We start from the raw sequence: 21,031 nt of genomic DNA, 5'->3' as shown, positions 1-21,031 counted from the left end.
CGACGGGCGCGCTCCAGCTCGACCTCGTTGAGCTCGCGCCGGTTGAATGCCGGCGGCGGCCGGGCACCCTGGTTGAGCCACCGACGCGCCCTCCGCTTGCGCGCGGCGTCAGATCTGGCGCGGCGGCGGCACTCCGCCTCATCCCCCGAGTCGGCCATGGTGGTTCAAGGCTCGCTGGCGGCGAGAAATCGAGCGGCACGGTGGGGAATTGGAGGGGAACGCGGCGGCGGGAGGATAGGGTTTCGACCCGTATCTGCCCCGCAAACCCGCAGTTATAGTGGCTCGGGGGTTGCGTTTATGGGCTGTGGCAAAAAAAATTACGGGCCGGACACCGATGCGGGCTCTGGTCTGGCCAGAAAAATGGGACAAGCCCGTATAATCGCCGAAATTATGCGGATTTGCGTCGGATGCAGGGTCTGCTAGAGTTGCTCTAATAGCCTTTCCAATCGCGGAAGGACGGGATAATCAAATAATAATCGACTAATTAATTAAACCATAGAAGCGACAAGTAATCAAACACATGTACACATGACATCCTTCTACTCACTCCATTCCTAAATGTAGGTCTTTCTAGAGATTTCAATAAGTGACTATATACGAAGCAAAATGATTGAATCTACACTCTAAAATATGTCTATATACATCCGTATGTGGCAGTTCATTTGAAATTTCTAAAAAGACTTATATTTCGGAACGGAGGGCGTAGCAGTTTAAGTCCAATAGCTGAGATGCATAAACAAGACCAAATTGTCAATTTAATTAGGCCGTGACCTAACCGTCACCTGTGTTTGTGGCCTGTACATGCTCGCGGCCATTGAATCCATGTCACACTTGGTTCTTGTGGTGTCTGTATTTGCATGTAACGCAAGCTTTTGCAGTAGGAAATTCAGGGCAACTAATGACAGTTTTGCTGTGCTGTAATCATTACAAGGACACGACAGTGACAGAACCATTGCTATGCGTAAATTGTTTTTCATACCACATAAATATTGTGCTGGAAAAAGACCCTATCTTTGAATTGAACTCAACCACAAGAATCACAGAGGATTAATATTCAGTGTGAAAACCGTATATTTCGAAGGAAAAAAACTATTGTGAAAACCTATCTTTCATACCACATGAATTGAACTGGATTAATAATATTCAGCGTGAAACATAATTAGTTATATCTGCACCGCCAATTCATGCAATCAACTGACTGATGAGAAGCTAGCAAATACTACTATAACCGCCTGTATGCATATCCCATTTGCATTAGTTTAAGCATCGGGTCAATGCTAATCGCTATAAAACGCCGTATAATTCGAACTACTCAAGAATGAAACTCGAAGACGTGAACGAATAATCAAGCCAGCTTAGTAAGAGAAAACGGCTGAAACTATAAATATATCACGCATGTGGCAAAAGTCAAAAACTCGGATCCGTGAGCAGCGCAGCCAGAGAAAACACAACTATGGATGATGCATCCTTATCCAGCTGACAGAAAAACTCGAGAAGGTGTGCATCCTCACCCTACATGTACTTAGAATGGTCGTTTGAAATTGTTGACCCTGCATGAATAAATTAGTTACCTGTCCCTGCAAGCGCATGTGGTGGACATAGCTAAGCTTAACTTGCACATCTCTGTTTACTTAGCTACTAACCATATCGATCCTTTTTTTTCTGAGGGAAAACCATATCGATGCTAGACAGTTTTTTCCGACCAAGAGGATATATTAATATCGAAAAGATATCAATTACACTCAGTCTGAAGACCACCTTTACAGGAAAAGAAAAACTGAGATGGAGTATATATACTTAGCAAGAAATAATCTTGCAAATAGTGTGCAAGTAATACAACACTCCGTCCATTTTTAGTTACTCCGCATATCAGTTTTGACCTAAGCCTAACTTTATAAAGTTCGACCATGTTATTGAATGATGATTCTAATAATTTTTCATATAAATTTGATAGATGTTTAAAAAGTTTGACTCGAGACAAAACTAGTGTGTGAAGTAAATAAAAATGAAGGGAGTACACATTTGTTTTTGTGTGCTTAAATTCATAGCACGTACGGGCCACTTGGGCCTTGCTAGGCACAACAAGATGCATCTACTTGTACGTTGGCTTTAATCCTTCATCAAGAGACAAGAACACATGTGAGGCGATCAACATACACTCTGATATGCTGGTCGCTAGCCTGGCCAGTACTGGATGGTCTGCACATGGCAGACCAGCAAATAGATTCTTCTTAAAACATGCATGCATGATATCCACTCTTTTGTCTCTGTTCAGCTAGCTGACTCTAAATCGAGCTAGACCCCAATGTCGTTACTTAGCTCTACAGTGAAACTATGTTTTCATGATGTTCAGCCGTGAGACTGTGAACAGTCAAAGTAGTTGAAAGATTCTTTGCCTGCAGAAGAGAAAAGTTAGAAAGATCCCGTGGGACCGAGATGTGCCCTCTGCTATAGTCTTAGCTAGTGTGAACAAGATTATTGCCTCTGTCTCTGCTAATCCCATACTACTAAGAGAGTTTTTTTTTCGGAAAAAAGAGTTTATTCCAATGGTATAGGGTTACAATCAAGAGGCAATAGTTCCTCGATACATGGGGGACTATGGTTGAGCCACACAGCAGTGGTTTGTTCCATACGACTATATACAGCCAGTCAATCTACTACCCTATTCTGCTCATGTCTAATCTGTTGCGGAATAAACTCCCGGTTCTGCATAAGAGACTTGATCTCGGCCACTAAGGGCCCATACGCCGATCTGCATAAACGATCATCGAGAAGGCTCAGCAAAGCTTCAGAGGAGTCAGATACAACTAAGAGAGTTATGGGCATTAAGTTATTTATCTCAACATGCAAGCATGCAACCTCACCATACAATTATGAATGGGATAAGGCTCATATCAACATCCAACCATGTATGAGAAAAGACCCACTACATTATTCAACCATGCATGAAAAAAAATGTTTTTGTTCAATTATTCTACATATATTCAATAAATATTGTTACAGTTATACATAATCAAATAGTATAAGTCATATGTATTTAAAATTTTGATTCTCGTGTTATTAAGCAAAAATTCCTTCAACCGACCACCGTAGCAACGCGTGGGGTATCCTATAATTTTCATAAAGAAAAAAAGACACATGACCGGACGACTCCAAAGGCCTCAATCATTTAATCAACAAAAGGAGAATTTTGAAAATTTTGATTTATAAATAAAAGTAGAGCAATGCTGAGACGCCATAACCAGAAACTTTGTCGGGCATCCACAATCTTTGGGTGCAATCGATGGGAGATGGTCTCTCGGGATTTGTTCAACCGATTTGGTTGACGTCCTATTAGTAGGATTTTGTGATGCATAAGGCTTATCTCGCATTTTTTTTTCATTTTTTTACTTGCCTTGGGGCAGCCATGCTGTTAACTTTATGGTGTTCGAAATAAACAATAAAAGTCTGTGTGCACCAGTTAGTCAAGAACGTCTCCCTGATGGGGACAGGTTCAAGATTTGAGCGTCTAGTGGGATCAAGGCTCCACCTGCACCAATGTTTGACACTGATACTGATCTGACATAGCCGTAGACGTCCGATGATTTCGGGTTAATAGACGAGGCAAAGTTTTCGCCTCCGTTTCAAAGAAAAAAATGTTGAGCGTGGCAGATGATCTTGACCGATAGACAGTAATTGATCTTTCCCTCCCTCCCTCCCCCGTGCGGCTGCGCCGCCCCGCACAGGGGAGCCCCCGCCCTCCTCCTACAGCCGTCGCCCCACCTCCGCTCCCCTCCACCGTCGTCGCCCAGGGCATCACAGGGCAAAGCCCTTGTGGCGTGGCGGCGGCGGCGGTTTTCTCCTCGGATCCCGATCTAGTTGGGAGGCGGCGCTCCTTTCCAGCCAGATCGGCGGCGGTGGCACAGATCGGCGGCGGCATGGAAGTGGTGCGGCGGCGGCGGGGGAGGACGGCACCAGCAACGGCGGATCTGGCCTTTACTCTTGTCGGGCTAATTCGTTCTGCTACCGATCTCAATCGCCGTCGGCGCTGCACTGCTCCTGGACTTGATCTGCAACACGGGGATGTCTGGGGCGCCGGCCCTAGGCTTGGTGGTGGTGGCCTTCTTCTTCGTTAGAGTTGGTCGGTCGGCTGGTTGTGCTCGCATGGTCATGCAGTGATCGGCGGCGGCGGAACTTGGCCAGTGGCAGCGGCAATGTTCTGTCTGGATCCTGGGGCGGCGGCCCTGGAGGGTGGTGGCCGGTGAAGCTAGGGCTTCCCGCGGCGGCATGGCATGGTGCAGTCCCTGTCCAAGGCGGATCTGTGACGGCGATCTGCTATGGATTGGTTCGGATCAGAGACGGTGACGAGCGCGCGGGATCCTTCTCGGCGGCTCTCGCGGCTTGGCGAGGCGGGGTGGGAGCCCTCCTCCTAGGCTCCAGTGGTGGCACACTCAGGCAGTGGCCGGTGCGCCAGGGATCCCACGGTGGCACTGTTGTTGTGGTTGGTCGTCGGATCTAGCTGATCGGATGTTGGCGGCAATCATGTGTCATAACCCCCTTGGGGGCGGCATTCTTGGAGGTGCACTCGGCTTCGCGGGACCAGCGGACGGCTTATTTGGTGGAGCGGTGCTTCATTCATACATTGATGGGGACGAATCTTGACGGCGTGGCGCAGTGCAGATTCGGAGTTCGATGTGGGAGGATGGACTCGCGCAGGAGGACGACGCTGTCTGGCGTCGTGGTGGCGTCGATGGTAGTAAGACCTGGCACGGTAGATGCAACAGTACGGCTCTGAAGATGGACTCGTGGCAGGTGGCTGCGGCGGCCTCATACCCGGCAGGCGTCCTGGTTGAGGAGTGCGCCGGACTGGTAGGTGCCCCATACCAGGCAGGCGTCCTGGTTGGGACCTCAGGTCTTAGATGTTTAGGTTTGGCTGCGATGTCTGTTTGGTATTAAGCCCAGGCTATCAGCGCCTCTTCATCAATTGGATAGGTGTAACGACAGTTGTTGCTTAGACAGTGGCTTCAGTCTTGCTGTTGCATGACTTTGTAAGGTCTTATGAGAATAATTAATAAAGTGGTCGCATGCATTGTCCAGATGTGCAGAGGCCGGGGTCATCCTCCTTTTCTAAAAAAAAGTCAAGAACGTCTCCCTCTTTGGTAAAAGATATTAACCAAAAACTTTGTATAAGAAAATCATGGCTATTTGCGTAATCCTACATAGGTAAACTATAAGAGCATCTATAGCCGTGGTCATCAAATCCGCCCTCTCAAACGCCGTGCGCGTCAGAAACTTATTGGGCACTCCTTAATTTGTGTTCTACACATCCGTGTATCTTATATATACCCTATATCCATACTAAGCATGTAACGTTAATAAAAAGTACGTGGATTATCACACTGACTATGAAACGGACATGGATATGCACATTTCGATCACCAAATTAAAGATCACCTAGGGATCTCCAAAAAGTAGTCAAAGTTTACATAATCCACGTACACAACGGATAGGTTCTAACTAGAGTACTAAATAACTAGAACTTAACGATGAAGACGGCGGAGATTCACCACTTCCTCGTCGGGCCTTTGCCCTTCTGTCATCAGCGCAGTTGTAGACGTCTGCGGCAGGTGGTGGATCGTCGGGGTCAGAGGAGTCGGATCCATGGTCGTCGCTGTCGTCGTATGAGGAGTCGAAGAGGACGACGATCCCCTTCATACGTCGAACGACCCTGTCCTGCAATCGCTTGAGCTTGGGCACCCGAGCCACCGCTGCCTCCGCCGCCTCGTGCTCTGACTGCTCAATGGCAAGCCGGAGCGCCTTCTCATTCTTCGTCCGTAGTCGGCGAGAGTCCGACTCTGTCGTCGTCAGCGACCGGCGGTAGACCCAAACAAGGAGCCGCTCGTCCTCGTTGGGCTGCGCCGGCAACCTGCGGCGGTGACACACGGATTGCTCCACCGCTTCCCACTCCCATCCCCGTTGTTTCTCGCGGCTAGCGCTTCCAATTCCAACGTGCGCGTCCGGGCTGGCGGAGCGGGCACTAGCACCCACCCACAAAAAAGGTGAATACTAGTAAAAGTTACTCTCGGACCTCTGCAGTATGAATGATCAACACCAGCAGCCGAGTACTGGAGGAGATACTCCACGAGAAAAAATGATGGGTTCTGAGAGTCGCCTTGTCAACGGGTGTCGCCGTTGAAGGAACTAGCTAGGTCGTAGCTGCTGCCCATCAGGAATTGACATCTTTGTTTGTCCCTGGATCTATAGCAGAAGAAACATTGTCACTCATGGACGCATATACCACTTGCTTGACAAGCTAGTCCGGGACAGATCCAAAGTTCACCTGTTGCACTGATAGATCGAGCAAAAAGGAATCTTGGATTAAAGTTTAGATCTTTCTTCATGCCACCTGGAGTACATTTTTTTTGTCTTCAGTCAAAATTTATAAGTTTAATCAAGCTTATTGGAAAAATATTAGTGAGTGCAGCGGGAAATAGATATCAGTAGATCTATCATAAAAAATATATTTATATAACTTATTTAATTGGTATTTTTATATTATTATTTTTCTGAAATTTTGGCCAAACTTAGCATAGTGGCACACGACAAATTTTTAAGCCTTATATTTTGTAAAAGGGGAGGGTAGCATATGTTGGCCCGAAATGTGAAATCTAATTACCTATGAGATTTATTTTGCAAATCCCAATAAAATACTGATGTTATATTTAAATAAAATATTCTAATATTACTATATCAAATTCCTTGTGATTCTTATTTCTCACGATATCAAATTGCACATTCTCAAATCTAGAGTTGCACAATATATCAACAAACTATCTTGCCCATAAGCAAAGTAAATGCTTTTGAAAATCACCAATGTAGGGATCAAAGTTATCCACAAGAGAGGGTGAACCGACGATTTTAAAAAAATCTTCAAAAATAAAAATGCTTTCATAGATTGAAGAATAACAGGATAGCAATGGAGCAATAATGTGGAAATCTAGCTGAAAAACTACAAGACATAGAAGCATGCAACACAAAACTACTGAGTAAACAAAACAACAAAAAACATGCTATCGCATGAACGAAAAAAATAACACACAAATGATGCGGGTAATTTAGCAAGAGATAAAGTCTTCAAAAGTAAACAAAGTACAACACTTAACAGAATTAAGAAGCAGAACATAAATGTAAGTACTCAGAAGTCCTCACAGTAATCACGGAGAAAGGAGGAAGGGAAAATTCACCAGAATTAGAGGAAAACATTAAGTAAAGAGTTGTGAGAAATTATAACTCGTTGCTCGGCGAAGACACAATGATGTGTTTACCCCTTAGTTCAAAACTATGACACCGTTCTACATCTGGGGTGGAGAGGTTGAGCACTCTACTATGAAGGCACACAATTGTTGGCCTTAACTCCTTGAGGTAAGTTCCTCAAAACTCGCCCAACACTCATGGTAGATCTTGCAAAGATCTTCGGACCGGTGCAGACTTGTCCTTCAGTGAATCCATGGGTCGGATGCTCTTGAACCATGCCTAACAGTCTAGAGGATGCTTAGTCCTCGAGAGTAACGAGTCCAAGCTAATCTTGATCAAGTTCTTCAGTGATGCTCAATCACAGTTCACTCTAGGCTTTGGGTTTTTTTCTCACTTAGGATTACTCAAATCAGTGCAAGGAGGTGTTGCTCAGACAACACTTGTCAATTTTCTCACGAAGCAGTAAACCACAATTAGTTGGGTAGGGGCTATTTATAGCCGGGGGCTTAGTCCCGATGGACTGGTATGACCATTGTAGGGACACGCCCATCCGAAAGCCAACATGTGACAATGGTCAAAAAATTGAAAACCCACGCATGTGGACTGTCTTGCGAGGCAAAACATCCAACTCCCCAGTGGGAACTTAACCTTGGTGTCCCAAAACAGTTGAGCTAGATGGCTCACTTGGAAAGGATATTTTCAAGTCTTTACACACTGAAAATTTAGGTGATAATTAAGCACTACACTAAGATTTGGATCTTGCTTCACTTAGACCCCCTGGATTGTACGGTTTCCCCTACAACTCAATGAAGAAACAGAGAAACTAGTAAATTAAAGTCAACACAACAACTTTCAATTCCTCAATGGGCATTTCGAACACTTCAATGTTCTGACAACATTTTTAGGGGTCATAACCCGCTAGTTAAATCAAATCCTTATGGATTTTCACCTATGCATACTCACAAACACATTAGTCCATTAATTGTTTTGTCACTAATCATCCAAAATCCACTAAGGGGGCTTAGATGCACTTACTAACACTATACCCCAAATGCCACTCTTCTAAATAGCCTTGCATATTTTTGTGTGCATACTTTGATGTTTCTTAATATATAAAAAAATCACGATATATTAGAAAAATGAGAGAGATTGGTGAATCTTCTCACAAAAAGCAAAACATCCGCCATTGATTTAGGGGTGCATTTTTATATTTAATAAACTGCACCCATTAGATTTTTATAATTGCAGATAATCATACCATGGTATTTATTTTCATGATTATACCCACCCAAATAACGATCATTAGCTCTTCATAACTATACCTAAGCATATCATGACCATTATATCTTCATAATAATCATAACACAACCAATAGGTTCGAACCAACATACATCATAGCCGCTAATTCTTCATAAATGCATCAACACAAATCGAGATCATTGAATCTTTAGATACGTGTTCATAGGTGCACAAAATCTCCGAATGTAGAAAACACGTAAATAATCTGAAAAAAGACATACATTCGATATAAATAAATCTCTATTATTAATGGGGAGTTGGTCCTTGTATGTTCACCTCCACCTTGCCTCTCCTCCGTTTACTTTTTTTGTCATGTACATCGCCCCCACATGTTCTACATTAACTAAACCAAATCTAATCGTATTTTACCAAAATCTTAACTAAATATAAATTTCCTTTTCTTCCCTTGCCTATACTCAAATCAAATCTTATCAAAATTAAGAATACTGTGTATCCATGTGTTTGCACACCTCTTACTTAAAATTATTTGCAAAATTGAATCAATGAAATTATGATTATCGCACCACGGCGGATCAGAGCCTGGGTAAAAGAAAAAAAATATAATGTTGTGTGGTACAAACAAGGTAAGACCATACATGATGAACTATTTGTATATACTTTCCATTCCATCATAGTTAATTTCAAGTAATAGTTTTCACCATGTTAGGCTTGTTTTGAACAAATATATTATAACTACCATATTCATCATGCAATTATTTTCACAAAACTCATTTATTTATTTTGTGGGAAAAACTTTTTATCAATTCATCAAACATCATAGTAGTATAAAGAACACAAGAAACAATTGAATTACATCCATGTCCGTAGACCACCTATAGAGACGACTACAAGCACATGAGCGAGTCAAAGGCATGCCGGCATCATCGACCCTCCCTCACTGGAGCCAGACAAACCTTGGTATAGTAGACAGTCGAGATGTTGTCGAGTTAACTCCTCAAATGACCAGCATATCAGAACATGAAGAGAAGTGCATATCAGAAGGACCCAACATGTAGACACACGGAGCAGACGAATGAAGACCAAATCCAGGCAGATCCACGGAAGACAAACACCGACCGAGTCCCATGAGAAGAAACACTGAGAAGGAGGCTAGACGGGAGAAACCTTATTTCATCTTCAGGGAGCCACCGCCTCGTCTTCATCAGAAGGACACAAACCCTAAACAAACTAAAAAAAGAACACTTAAAAATGAAACAAGAGCCCTCCCACCGGTACGGGTCCGGATCCACCACGTCTCCATGGGCCTAAGGCCATAGAATACAAGGCAAATTGGAGAGTGTGCCGGCGGGAGGCGGGGAAACTCTAGTGTGGGACTCGCAAGTGGAAGGAGCAAGAGGAAAATGTTTCTTCACACAACTTATTAGATAGGACATATCATGATGATGTATGTTTCCTCCGAGTAAATTTGTAGCCCACTGCAGCACGAGCTACAAAAATATTGCGAGAGAAAGATATGGATCATGTAATGGTAAAGTAGTAAGTGCCAATAGCTAACTATTATATGAGTTGCCTATAGATGACATGACTACCGGATAAAGTTGGCGGTTGACTATAGATTTGTCATCAAATTAAGTTTCTACCATATAATTTTTATGGCATATTATACATGTTTTATTAGCTAGATCAAAATTTAAGAATACGTGCCTGACTTATAAACTCAATCGAAGAAAATAATATATAGAGCCCCCGGTTAGCTCTACTATTAACCATACGTTTGGAAAATACTCCCTTTGTTTCTTATAAGATTTGTTTGAAGTCAAACAACGCAAAGTTTAACCAGTTTTATATTAAAAAATATCAACATTTACAACATTATAATTATACAATATAAAACTTAATTTCGTGAATGTTGATATATTTTTCCTATAAAATTGGTCAAAGATTATGAAATTTGACTTCAAACAATTTTATATGCAAACTAAAAAGAAACAAGGATTAATATCTTGTGTCATCTCAACCCGGTAGGCTAGCTCCCCGGCCGCCTGCTCAACCAATAGCCTGTTTGTTTGGGACATGGAGTATTTGATCCCGAGCTCATATGCTCCTGTATGAACAGTAAAATCCAAAAACAATAGTAAAAAAATTCTGATTTTTGTTGTGATGAACATTGATAAATTTTCTAACTGGGTGCAAAATTTCAGGTTGAAATGACATTCATAGAGGTCTGGGCAAAAAAAATCAATGGTCCAAAAAGATTATTGTTGGAAGCATTTTGGAGCATCGATTTTGTTATTTTTGCCCAGACCTCCACGAATGTCATTTCGACCTGAAATTTTGCACGCATTTAGAACATTCATCAGTGTTTATCACCAAAAAAATCAGATTTTTTTTAAAAAATTTTACTATTTTTTCGATTTTACTGTTCATGCGGGAGCATATGAGCTCGGGATCGAAAGAGCACTTTCGGTTTGTTTGAGCTTGTGGGAAAATAGAACAAGCTAGCTAGCCAATAATTGAGCGATTAGTTAACGAGTGCCAGAGTCATGGGAAAAAGAACCCCGGGAGGCAGGAGACAGTGGTTATTTTTGTGGCAGAAGGAGACCACGACTAATTAACCACAAACTGATCACACCTAGCTCAGCAACGAAAGCAAAGGTGAGATGCATCCCGAATCCCGAGGCAGAGATCCACCGGCTTCCCGCTATAAAAGAAGGCCCTCAACCCCGCAGGACCACTCCACCAGCATCATCACCCTCCCCTCGAGCCCGAGCTTCCTCGTCACCGCACTGCCTGTCCCCCGGCTTGATCCAGCCATCACGAGCACGTGAGAGGCTTGATCTTGAGGCAGAGATGGGCACGGAAGTGCTGCCGGAGACCGTGGCGAAGGCCGGCAAGCAGGGCGCCGCCCTAACGGACGCCTGGGACTACAAGGGCCGCCCCGCCGCCCGCGCCACCACCGGCGGGTGGGGATGCGCCGCCATGATCCTAGGTATTTTTTACGAGCGCCCTTGTCGTTTTGCTGCATGGTCGCTTCGTGGAATGCTGTTCGATCGATGGCGTGGGACGAATGGAGAACTGAGATCTTGGTTGTGGTGAAGGCGCGGAGCTGTTCGAGCGGATGACGACGCTGGGAATCGCGGTGAACCTGGTGCCGTACATGACCGGCACCATGCACCTCGGCAGCGCCGCCTCCGCCAACACCGTCACCAACTTCATCGGCACCTCCTTCATGCTCTGCCTCCTCGGCGGCTTCATCGCCGACTCCTACCTCGGCCGCTACCTCACCATCGCCGTCTTCTCCGCCGTCCAAGCCACCGTACGTGACTTGCACATAAGCCACAGTTACACGCCTAGCATCCCGGCCTGTACTAACCTGCATAGCTCAATCGATGCAGGGTGTGATGATACTGACGATCTCGACGGTGGCGCCGGGGCTGCGGCCGGCGGCGTGCGGTGACGCAACGGGGCAGAGCCCCGACTGCGTGCCGGCGAACGGGACGCAGCTCGGCGTGCTGTACCTGGGGCTGTACATGACGGCGCTGGGGACAGGCGGGCTCAAGTCGAGCGTGTCCGGCTTCGGGTCGGACCAGTTCGACGAGTCCGACGACGGCGAGCGCAAGATGATGATGCGCTTCTTCAACTGGTTCTACTTCTTCGTCAGCATCGGCGCACTGCTCGCCGTCACCGTGCTGGTGTACGTGCAGGACAACGTGGGCCGCCGCTGGGGCTACGGCGTCGTGGCCGTCGGCATCCTCTGCGGGCTCGGCGTGTTCCTGTCCGGCACCAGGAAGTACCGGTTCAAGAAGCTCGTGGGCAGCCCGCTGACGCAGGTCGCCACCGTGACGGCCGCGGCATGGAGGAAGCGCTCCCTGCCGCTGCCGTCCGACCCGAGCATGCTCTACGACGTGGACAACAAGGCCGCCGCCGGCGAGGACCTCAAGGGCAAGCTGAAGCTCCCCCACAGCAAGGAGTGCCGGTAAGCATTCGCTCAAGAGCATCGCTCCTCGTACCTAAATTGCCTAGTCTGCTGCTTTAACAACTAATTAAACTACTAGTACTAGACAAGTTCTAGGAGATGAATCATCTGACAAAGTTGTATCAGGCCAGGTTGTCTGATACTCCCATTACTTTAAATGGGATTAAACTGAGATTTGAGTATCCAGCCAGGGAGCTCATCATTGGTGGTAGTATGGTCCAGTGCAACATTCACATCCCCATCCATCGTCCACAAATAAAATAAATGTCTCTTCATTTACCAAAACAACTCTCTGTCTCCCTCTCTAGCCGATCACAACTCACAACACATGCACGCCCATTTGTCTTGGCTAAAAAAGGGTTGTAGCAATGCTTCACGTATCTAGCTTCACGTATCTTAGTTCATGAATAGCTAGCTAGAATAGACACAAGGCAATGGTCCAGTATCTAGTGATTGTGTAAGTATCAAGTGTCAAGCAAAGCTAGCGTTGGGCCATCTACTGTGCATTCATGACAGCATGTGTGGGCCAACACGTACAGTAGTGTGTCACCGCGCGCGAAGCCCGGCCTGCCAATTATTAATAATTTGGGCACGCGGTCGATTGAGTTGGCACCGGCCCACAGTGACTAATACGTGACGTGGACACGATGTGTAGTGTAGAGCGACAGTGCACGGCCATGGCCCCATGGATCATGCCACATCTATCACGTAGTGCGGAAATCTAGCTAGCCGGGATTAATCGATGGGATTTAAATGAGATATTCAGTTCCAACGTCCAAGCGTGTAGCTGTCAGCCGGATACGTTCCCCGCTCGCTGTATCAGATAAGGCCGGTTACGCGACCGCACACGAACCGCGAACAAGCTAGCTAGAAAAAAGTCCGGGAAACAACTTATACAAGCCAGAAACTTGTACAGGAATTGTAACTGCGTTGCATAGAACTTTTTTGGGTCGGTAAAGTTTCGGCGCGAGATGTACAGCCACTGCTTTTGGGCGATGCGTCTGGCAGCTTCCATGAAAGGGAGACGTGCAATGCATCGCGCGTTGGCAGAAGCAAGTAGCCAAGTTCTCGTGGCCAGTTGCCTGCCCAGCGCCCACGGGCGGCGCTGCCCAGCCACATGACAATACGCAGCTTTGCTCAGGCTTCACGGGCTCGCTGCCACGGCCAAAGGTCACTTGCGATAGAGCACCTCCTCCAAGACTGGAAAGATTCGCCGTGCATCAGCATCGACTTTTGTGCGGGTCGGTCAGTTGGTGTCTGGTGACTTGGTGCAATGCTCGATCGATCGCACGCCGGCTGGGCGTTGGATCTTGCGGTTCGCACGCGTTCCTGTAGTGCCTCCTCGCCTCGTCCCAAAGGGCAGCAACATAGCACACGTTCACGTGCGTCAGCATCGGCTTGTGGAAAAGGAGATTCAGTTTTGACTCGAAGATTCAACTAAGAACGTCATGGGCTCACTCAATTGCTTCATTAAACTAAATCGTTACTGGTGTGATTAGCATACACCTTTACAGCACAGTGCTGCAAGTACAGTGGCTAATGAGTTATGATGTGCAAATGCAGATTCCTCGACCACGCAGCCGTCGTCGACCGGGAGTCGCCCGCGGCGGCGAGCGGCTGGACGCTGTGCACGCGGACGGACGTGGAGGAGGTGAAGCAGGTGGTGCGGATGCTGCCCATCTGGGCCACCACCATCATGTTCTGGACCATCCACGCGCAGATGACCACCTTCGCCGTCGAGCAGGCGTCCGTCATGAACCGTGCCATCGGCGGCTCGGGGTTCCTCATCCCGGCGGGCTCCCTCACCGTCTTCCTCATCGGCTCCATCCTCCTCACCGTGCCCCTCTACGACCGCCTCGTGGCCCCCGTGGCCCGCCGCGTCACCGGCAACCCGCACGGCCTCTCCCCGCTCCAGCGCGTCTTCGTCGGCCTCTTCCTGTCCATCGCCGGGATGGCCGCCGCCGCGCTCATCGAGCGGTACCGCCTCACCGAGTCCGCCGACGGCGTCACGCTCACCGTGTTCCTGCTCATGCCCCAGTTCCTGCTCGTCGGGGCCGGCGAGGCGTTCACGTACATGGGGCAGCTCGATTTCTTCCTGCGCGAGTGCCCCAAGGGGATGAAGACCATGAGCACGGGGCTGTTCCTCAGCACCTGCGCGCTTGGATTTTTCTTCAGCACGCTCATAGTCACCATCGTGCACAAGGTCACTGGACACGGGAGCAACGACGGCTGGCTCGCCAACAACATCGACCAAGGGAGGCTCGACTACTTCTACTGGTTGCTCGCCGTCATGAGCGGAATCAATATCGTCTTCTTCACGATCGCCGCAAGGGGCTACGTGTACAAGGAGAAACGCATGGCCGATGCTGGCATCGAGCTCGCTGACGAGGAGGCCATGATCGTCGGTCACTGAGGCTGGCCATGCTGCATGCCTGCGTCCGTGTATACACGTGTAGCTCTTTTTTGTTTTTGTTTTTCTTGTCACGTACGTATTGCTAACCCACCAATTATAAATATGCAAAAAGGAACTTAATCTTGAAAAAAGTAAAGGGCAGCGCTGTCTGTCGGGTGATAATTTAAAAAGATCCACCGCAGGCGGCCGTTGGATGCATCCTCGAATAGCCGTCTGTTCTCTCCCACCTGAGCGCTAGCCTTGCTAGCCTTTGCGCTTGATTCTCTGCAACAGGAGCCTTGATTCTACGCAACAGAAGACTTGTTGCAATCTCCCTTGAACCATTTTTTTCCTTTGAAACAAGATCTGTGTTGCAAAAGCGCGCCGTGGCCGCCATTGCAACATCACACATGTTTCAAACACATAGCCCCTATTACATACCATTGCAACAACACAAATGTTTCGAAAACATAGCCCAGTCATTGCAAACACCAAATCCCAACACCATTGCGGTCACAATCTCGTCGCTGTTGCAGCCATCCGCGCAAACACCACCACTGTTTCAGTCGTCGCCACGCAAAAATACCACTGTGGTCGCACTCACAAGACCACCCCTTTACAGTCGCAACACCACTACCATTGCAGTCACAACCCCGTCACCGTTGCAGTCGCAACACCACCATGCAGACTCGTTGGAGGGCGCGGCAGCACAGCCTGCACACGATGGCAGGAAGTTGTGGTGCAACACCGACATACCTCGACGATAGTGTTGGTCGATGTTTTCATGGTCCCCTGCTTGTTCAATGAGGGCATCAGCCGTGGTGGTGTCTAGCGGCATCTAACGTGCAGCGCCCAACTGGTGACGAGAAGAAATTGAAGGGGATTTCCATGGAAGAAGAAGACTCGATGAAGGGGAAACCCGATAAGTTACGCTGGAAGCTTACTAGGTCTGGAGAGTTTACAGTCAAATCAATGTATCTTGATGTTATCAATTCAAGCTCCATTCCTAGTTCCAAATATGTTTGGGTTGTCAAAGTTCCTTTGAAAATTAAAGTGTTTATGTGGTTTGTACATAAACAAGTAATCTTGACCAAGGATAATTTGGCAAAGCGTAACTGGACAGGACCTACTAGGTGTAACTTCTGCGATCGGGATGAAACCATCAAACACCTTTTTCTTGAGTGCCCGTTGGCAAAAGTCTTATGGCGGACGGTCCATATTGCCTTTAATATTACTCCTCCGAGATCTGTCAACACGTTATTTGGAACGTGGCTTAATGGGATAGAGTCCGAAACAGCACGACACATCCGCGTAGGAGCATGTGCTTTATTATGGGCAGTATGGAACTGCAGAAATGGTTTGGTTTTTAACAGAGCAACAAATATTCATTTTTTGCAGGTTATTTTCCAAGCCACTGCGTTGATCCGTACGTGGTCGCTACTCACTCCGATGGAGGCCAGGGAGCGTTTGGTTACTGGATCTATCCGGTGGGAGATGGTAGCACGGGATATCTTCAACCGGTTTGGATGGCGGTCATGTAATAGGATAGGCAATTAGTTTACCTATCTCTCTTATGCCAGCCGGTTGTGGCTTCTTTTGGCTAGTTTGTTATTGGCCTTTTGGCTCTTTGTGAGCTTTTCTTTACTTTCGTTGGAGACTTTAAGACCTTGTTGAACCTGTTTGCTTATTTATAAAGTTGGTCGTATGCATTGTTCTGATGCAGAGGCCGGGAAGTCCCCCCTTTTCGAAAAAAAGTATGGATAGCCGCATTTGCTGAGATAAGGTTGTGCGTGATAGTGTTGGGTGGGCCCCTACATGAACATGGGTCATGCAACAGAGGCAACAGACGAAGCCTAGTTATCAGTCGGGTGAGGAGAAGCATTTCCCAAAAAGAAAACATAGTCCCCTTGACTGTCGGAAACTCCGAGCTTTCTACCTTGTGCTAACACACACACACACACACACACATGAATAAGATTGAGCCGGTAGATTTGGGATTGATAACTCGCCACAGGCACCTCATAATCAATTGGCATGTCATATCAGCAAAAGAATATCGTGCGAAACCATGTAATAAATTTAGAAAATACATGACTACCACTGATACGTCTAGAATTTGAATCAGGGTGGGCTAGTCCATCTAAGCTATGCTCCATACAACATGTAGCTAAGAGGGCAATGTCCAAAAACTATTCTCAGATACAGTAGTGCAAGACTCGTTTAACTTCATTGATGAAGGCGTGAAAATTCATGTTATCAAAGAGCGCCTAGATCTCAAATTGTCTCCCTCAAAAAACAATACTAGAACCACGATGCTGATGACCAGACCTTACCAACATACTAAAAAAATTCCATATTGGGGTATGTGCTTTTGACAAGCAGTGTTTTTAGTCTATACCTGTGTCAAATCAGGTGTGAAGTATCCTTCTAGGTTCTGGTTGGTGGGGCAGAGGACTGAAAATCCTCTTTAGTTTCACGCATGGGACTGTAGATCTCAGTTGCACTAGCTCTATGGTTTGATTCCGCAACAGAAGTCACAATGAATGAAGGTCGACGATCAACCAGGCAAGTCGAAAAAGGAAAGACTAGGAAAGCATTGAGAGAAGTTTTCACAGTGAAAAATAAAAAGGCATATCGTTTTTAGAAATTATGGAATTTGACTTAGTTAGAGCTATTGTATAGCATCAAGAGGAAAGTTTAATTTAAGCTAAAACCACGACATTTATTTTGGAACGGAGAATAGAAAAGAAAAACTAGAACCCAAAAAAAGCACGACGTGAATAATCCACAAATAAACCCGTTTAAGGAAAAGGAAAAGAAAACGAAAAGGAAAAGAAAACATACCCGTTTAAGGAATAGCAAACCCGTTTAAGGAAAAGGAAAAGAAAACATACCCACATGTACAGCATCGATTGAGTTATAGCTATTTTTCAGTCAATTGAGAAATAGCAAACCCGTTTTAAGGAAAAGGAAAAGAAAACATACCCACATGTACAGCATCGATTGAGTTATAGCTATTTTTCAGTCAATTGAGAAATAGCAAACCCGTTTAAGGAAAAGGAAAAGAAAACATACCCACATGTACAAATAAACTCCATGTACGACATGATGAGGATACGTATACCTTGCCAACATACATTATACGCCACCGAATACACACAAAAACAAGTCAATACACTATACACACACACAAGCGAAAAAAGAAGCGCAAGTAGCATGCATCGATCAGTGGCCGACGATCATGGCCTCCTCGTCGGCAAGCTCGATGCCGGCATCGGCCAAGCGCTTCTCCTTGTACACGTAGCCCCTTGCGGCGATCGTGAAGAAGACGATATTGATTGCGCTCATGACGGCGAGCAACCAGTAGAAGTAGTCGAGCCTCCCCTGGTCGAGGTTGTCGGCGAGCCAGCCGCCGGTGCCCCGTGGCCCGTGACCGGTGACCTTGTGCACGATGGTTACTGTGACCGTGCTGAAGAAGAAGCCGAGCGCGCAGGTGCTGAGGAATAGCCCCGTGCTCATGGTCTTCATCCCCTTTGGGCACTCTCGCAGGAAGAAGTCGAGCTGGCCCATGTACGTGAACGCCTCGCCGGCGCCGACGAGCAGAAACTGGGGCATGAGCAGGAACACCGTGAGGGTGACCCCGTGAGTGGACGATGTGAGGCGGTGTCGCTCGACGATCGCCGCCGCGGCCATGCCGACGATGGACAGGAAGAGGCCGACGAAGACGCGCTGGAGCGGGGAGAGGCCGTGCGGGTTGCCCGTGATGCGGCGGGCCACAGGCGCGACGAGGCGGTCGTAGAGGGGCACCGTGAGGAGGATGGAACCGATGAGGAAGACGGTGAGGGAGCCTGCGGGGACGAGGAACCCCGAGCCGCCGATGCCGCGGTCCATGAGGGAGGCCTGCTCGACGGCGAAGGTGGTCATCTGCGCGTGGATGGTCCAGAACATGATGGTGGTCGCCCAGATGGGCAGCATGCGCACCACCTGCTTCACCTCCTCCACGTCCGTCCGCGTGCACAGCGTCCACTTGCTCGCCTCGGCCGGCGACGCCGCCTCGGCCCGATCGATGATGGCCGCATGGTCTAGGAATCTGCATATATGTACATGACAAGCCATCCTTTTAGTTTTTTTTTTTTGAAATGGTGCCATCCTATTAGTTTCATCACTAAACTGAAGATCAACCGAACAGAAGTTCAAATTTGACTAGCACTAGTTGCAAACTTGCAACTAATGCCAATGGCTATGCACAATGTCGCTCTACATATCATGTCCATGTCATGGTGGCAGTCAACATATCGTAGCAGAGTACGTTTTGGTCCACAGAAGAATATGACTACTAGTAGTAGACATGCGAATGTTGCCGTGGACTAGATGATGAGCTCCCCGGATAATAAAATGGAGGTGGACGTCGTATTTCTCTGCTGCTTAGTTTGTCAGTATTGACAGGAGACTGCCTAGTGATTAATAAAGTACTTACCGGCATTCCTTACTGTGGGGCAGCTTCTGCTTGCCCTTGAGGTCCTCACCGGCGGCGGCCGCATCGTCGACGTCGTAGAGCATGCTCGGGTCGGACGGAAGCGGCAAGGCGCGCTTGCTCCACGCCGCGGTCGTCACGGCGGCGACTTGCGTCAGCGGACTCCCGACAAGCTTCTTGAACCGGTACATCTTGGTGCCGCACAGGAACACGCCGAGCCCGGCGAGGATGCCGACGGCGCAGATGCCGTATCCCCAGCGGCGGCCGATGTTGTCTTGCACGTACACCAGCACGGTGACGGCGAGCAGCGCGCCGATGCTGACGAAGAAGTAGAACCAGTTGAAGAAGCGCATCATCTTCTTGCGCTCGCCGTCGTCGGACTCGTCGAACTGGTCAGACCCGAACCCGGACACGCTCGACTTGAGCCCGCCAGTCCCCAGCGCCGTCATGTACAGACCCAGGTACAGCACCCCGAGCTGCGTCCCGTTCGCCGGAACGCAATCGGGGCTCTGCCCCGTCGCGTCCCCGCACACTGCCGGGCGCAGCCCCGGCGCAACCGTCGAGATCGTCAGTACCATCACACCCTGCATCGATCGAAATACGCGAGTTAGTACGTACATATAGCTGCTAAGCGTGCAACTGTCGCTGATGGGGCAATGAAGAATGGACATGGACGTACGGTGGCTTGGACAGCCGAGAAGACGGCGATGGTGAGGTAGCGGCCGAGGTAGGTGTCGGCGACGAAGCCGCCGAGGAGGCAGAGCATGAAGGAGGTGCCGATGAAGTTGGTGACGGTGTTGGCGGCTGCGGCGCTGCCGAGGTGCATGGTGCCGGTCATGTACGGCACCAAGTTCACCGCGATGCCCAGCGTCGTCATCCGCTCGAAAAGCTCCGCGCCTAGGATCATGGCAGCGCATCCCCACCCGCCGGTGGTGGAGCGGGCCGCGGGACGGCCCTTGCTGTCCCAGGCATCTGTGAGGATGCCCTTGCCCTCCGCGGCGATCTCCGGCAGCACCGAGCCCATGGTCACCAAGCTAGGGCTAGTCCCTCTCTCGCGCGCGCTTGCCGGAATGTCGCAGGATCAACCGAGCACGAGCAGCCGGGACAGCTGGTGCGCGTTCAGAGACGAGTAGAGCTCGAAGGGAAGGTGGTGGTGGTGGTGGCTGTGGAGGTCCTCAGGCGTGCCATTTTATAGCCGAACGGTGGTGGATCTTTGCATCGGGATTCGGGTTGCCCGGGATCGGAGAGATCCTCCTCCCACCTTTGCTTGACGAGCTAGGTGGTGGTCAGTCTCGATCTCTTAATTTATTGTAAACAAGTGCATTATGTGGGGGAATCAGTATCTCCTCCCTGAGTTCCTTCCGTCGTGCTCTACCAAAGTGCCTCTGATTTCATTTTCATCTATTGTTGACAGCTGGCCCGTCTATCAAATTTAGTGGAGGATAAAAAGTGCATGCAATTTCACTAACGTCAGGCCATTTAAGGTTCATATTTTAGACGAACATGTTGGTTCGCAATGTGATCAAAAGTTATCTACAGTGCAAACCAACATGTGGTTCGATGGTTTGAGGGACATGGTATCCCCAGCACATCAGGGTTCAACTCCTGGTGCTCGCATTATTCCTGAATTTATTTCAGGATTTTCGGCGATGCGCTTTCAATGGGAGGAGACGTTCCCGGTTGACGACGAGGCGCC

At 48.0% G+C, this 21,031-nt stretch overlaps 2 protein-coding genes across 2 annotated transcripts; one reads left to right on the top strand and one right to left on the bottom strand.

Moving 5' to 3' along the window:
* Nucleotides 1-11,179: 11,179 nt before the first annotated feature.
* Nucleotides 11,180-15,080, top strand: LOC109759531 (protein NRT1/ PTR FAMILY 6.3). The gene is made up of 4 exons (XM_020318353.3): nucleotides 11,180-11,482; nucleotides 11,592-11,809; nucleotides 11,889-12,469; nucleotides 14,033-15,080. The coding sequence occupies exons 1-4, from the start codon at nucleotides 11,344-11,346 to the stop codon at nucleotides 14,880-14,882; spliced, it is 1,788 nt and encodes a 595-aa protein (XP_020173942.1). The 5' UTR covers nucleotides 11,180-11,343; the 3' UTR covers nucleotides 14,883-15,080.
* A 2,636-nt stretch (nucleotides 15,081-17,716) lies between these two features.
* Nucleotides 17,717-20,490, bottom strand: LOC109759534 (protein NRT1/ PTR FAMILY 6.3). The gene is made up of 3 exons (XM_020318355.4): nucleotides 20,015-20,490; nucleotides 19,339-19,919; nucleotides 17,717-18,951 (listed from the first exon to the last, which is right to left on the bottom strand). Exons 1-3 carry the CDS (start codon nucleotides 20,357-20,359, stop codon nucleotides 18,087-18,089), a joined length of 1,791 nt encoding a protein of 596 aa, XP_020173944.1. The 5' UTR covers nucleotides 20,360-20,490; the 3' UTR covers nucleotides 17,717-18,086.
* Between the last annotated feature and the right edge of the window lie 541 nt (nucleotides 20,491-21,031).

Source organism: Aegilops tauschii, chromosome 1, assembly GCF_002575655.3.
Source record: "Aegilops tauschii subsp. strangulata cultivar AL8/78 chromosome 1, Aet v6.0, whole genome shotgun sequence".
Classification (NCBI taxonomy): Eukaryota; Viridiplantae; Streptophyta; class Magnoliopsida; order Poales; family Poaceae; genus Aegilops; species Aegilops tauschii.
The sequence above is the reverse complement of the archived record's forward strand: the minus strand, read 5'-3'. Positions and strand labels throughout refer to the sequence as shown.

What these genes read in the sequence shown, in the direction of transcription:
- LOC109759531 (XM_020318353.3), top strand. Translation starts at nt 11,344, where the DNA reads ATGGGCACGGAAGTGCTGCCGGAGACCGTGGCGAAGGCCGGCAAGCAG. An exon ending in TCTCCGCCGTCCAAGCCACC is followed by an intron (nt 11,810 to 11,888) that starts GTACGTGACTTG and finishes CAATCGATGCAG; the next exon opens with GGTGTGATGATACTGACGAT. An exon ending in CCCCACAGCAAGGAGTGCCG is followed by an intron (nt 12,470 to 14,032) that starts GTAAGCATTCGC and finishes GTGCAAATGCAG; the next exon opens with ATTCCTCGACCACGCAGCCG.
- LOC109759534 (XM_020318355.4), bottom strand. Translation starts at nt 20,359, where the DNA reads ATGGGCTCGGTGCTGCCGGAGATCGCCGCGGAGGGCAAGGGCATCCTC. An exon ending in TCTCGGCTGTCCAAGCCACC is followed by an intron (nt 19,920 to 20,014) that starts GTACGTCCATGT and finishes CGATCGATGCAG; the next exon opens with GGTGTGATGGTACTGACGAT. An exon ending in CCCCACAGTAAGGAATGCCG is followed by an intron (nt 18,952 to 19,338) that starts GTAAGTACTTTA and finishes ACATATATGCAG; the next exon opens with ATTCCTAGACCATGCGGCCA.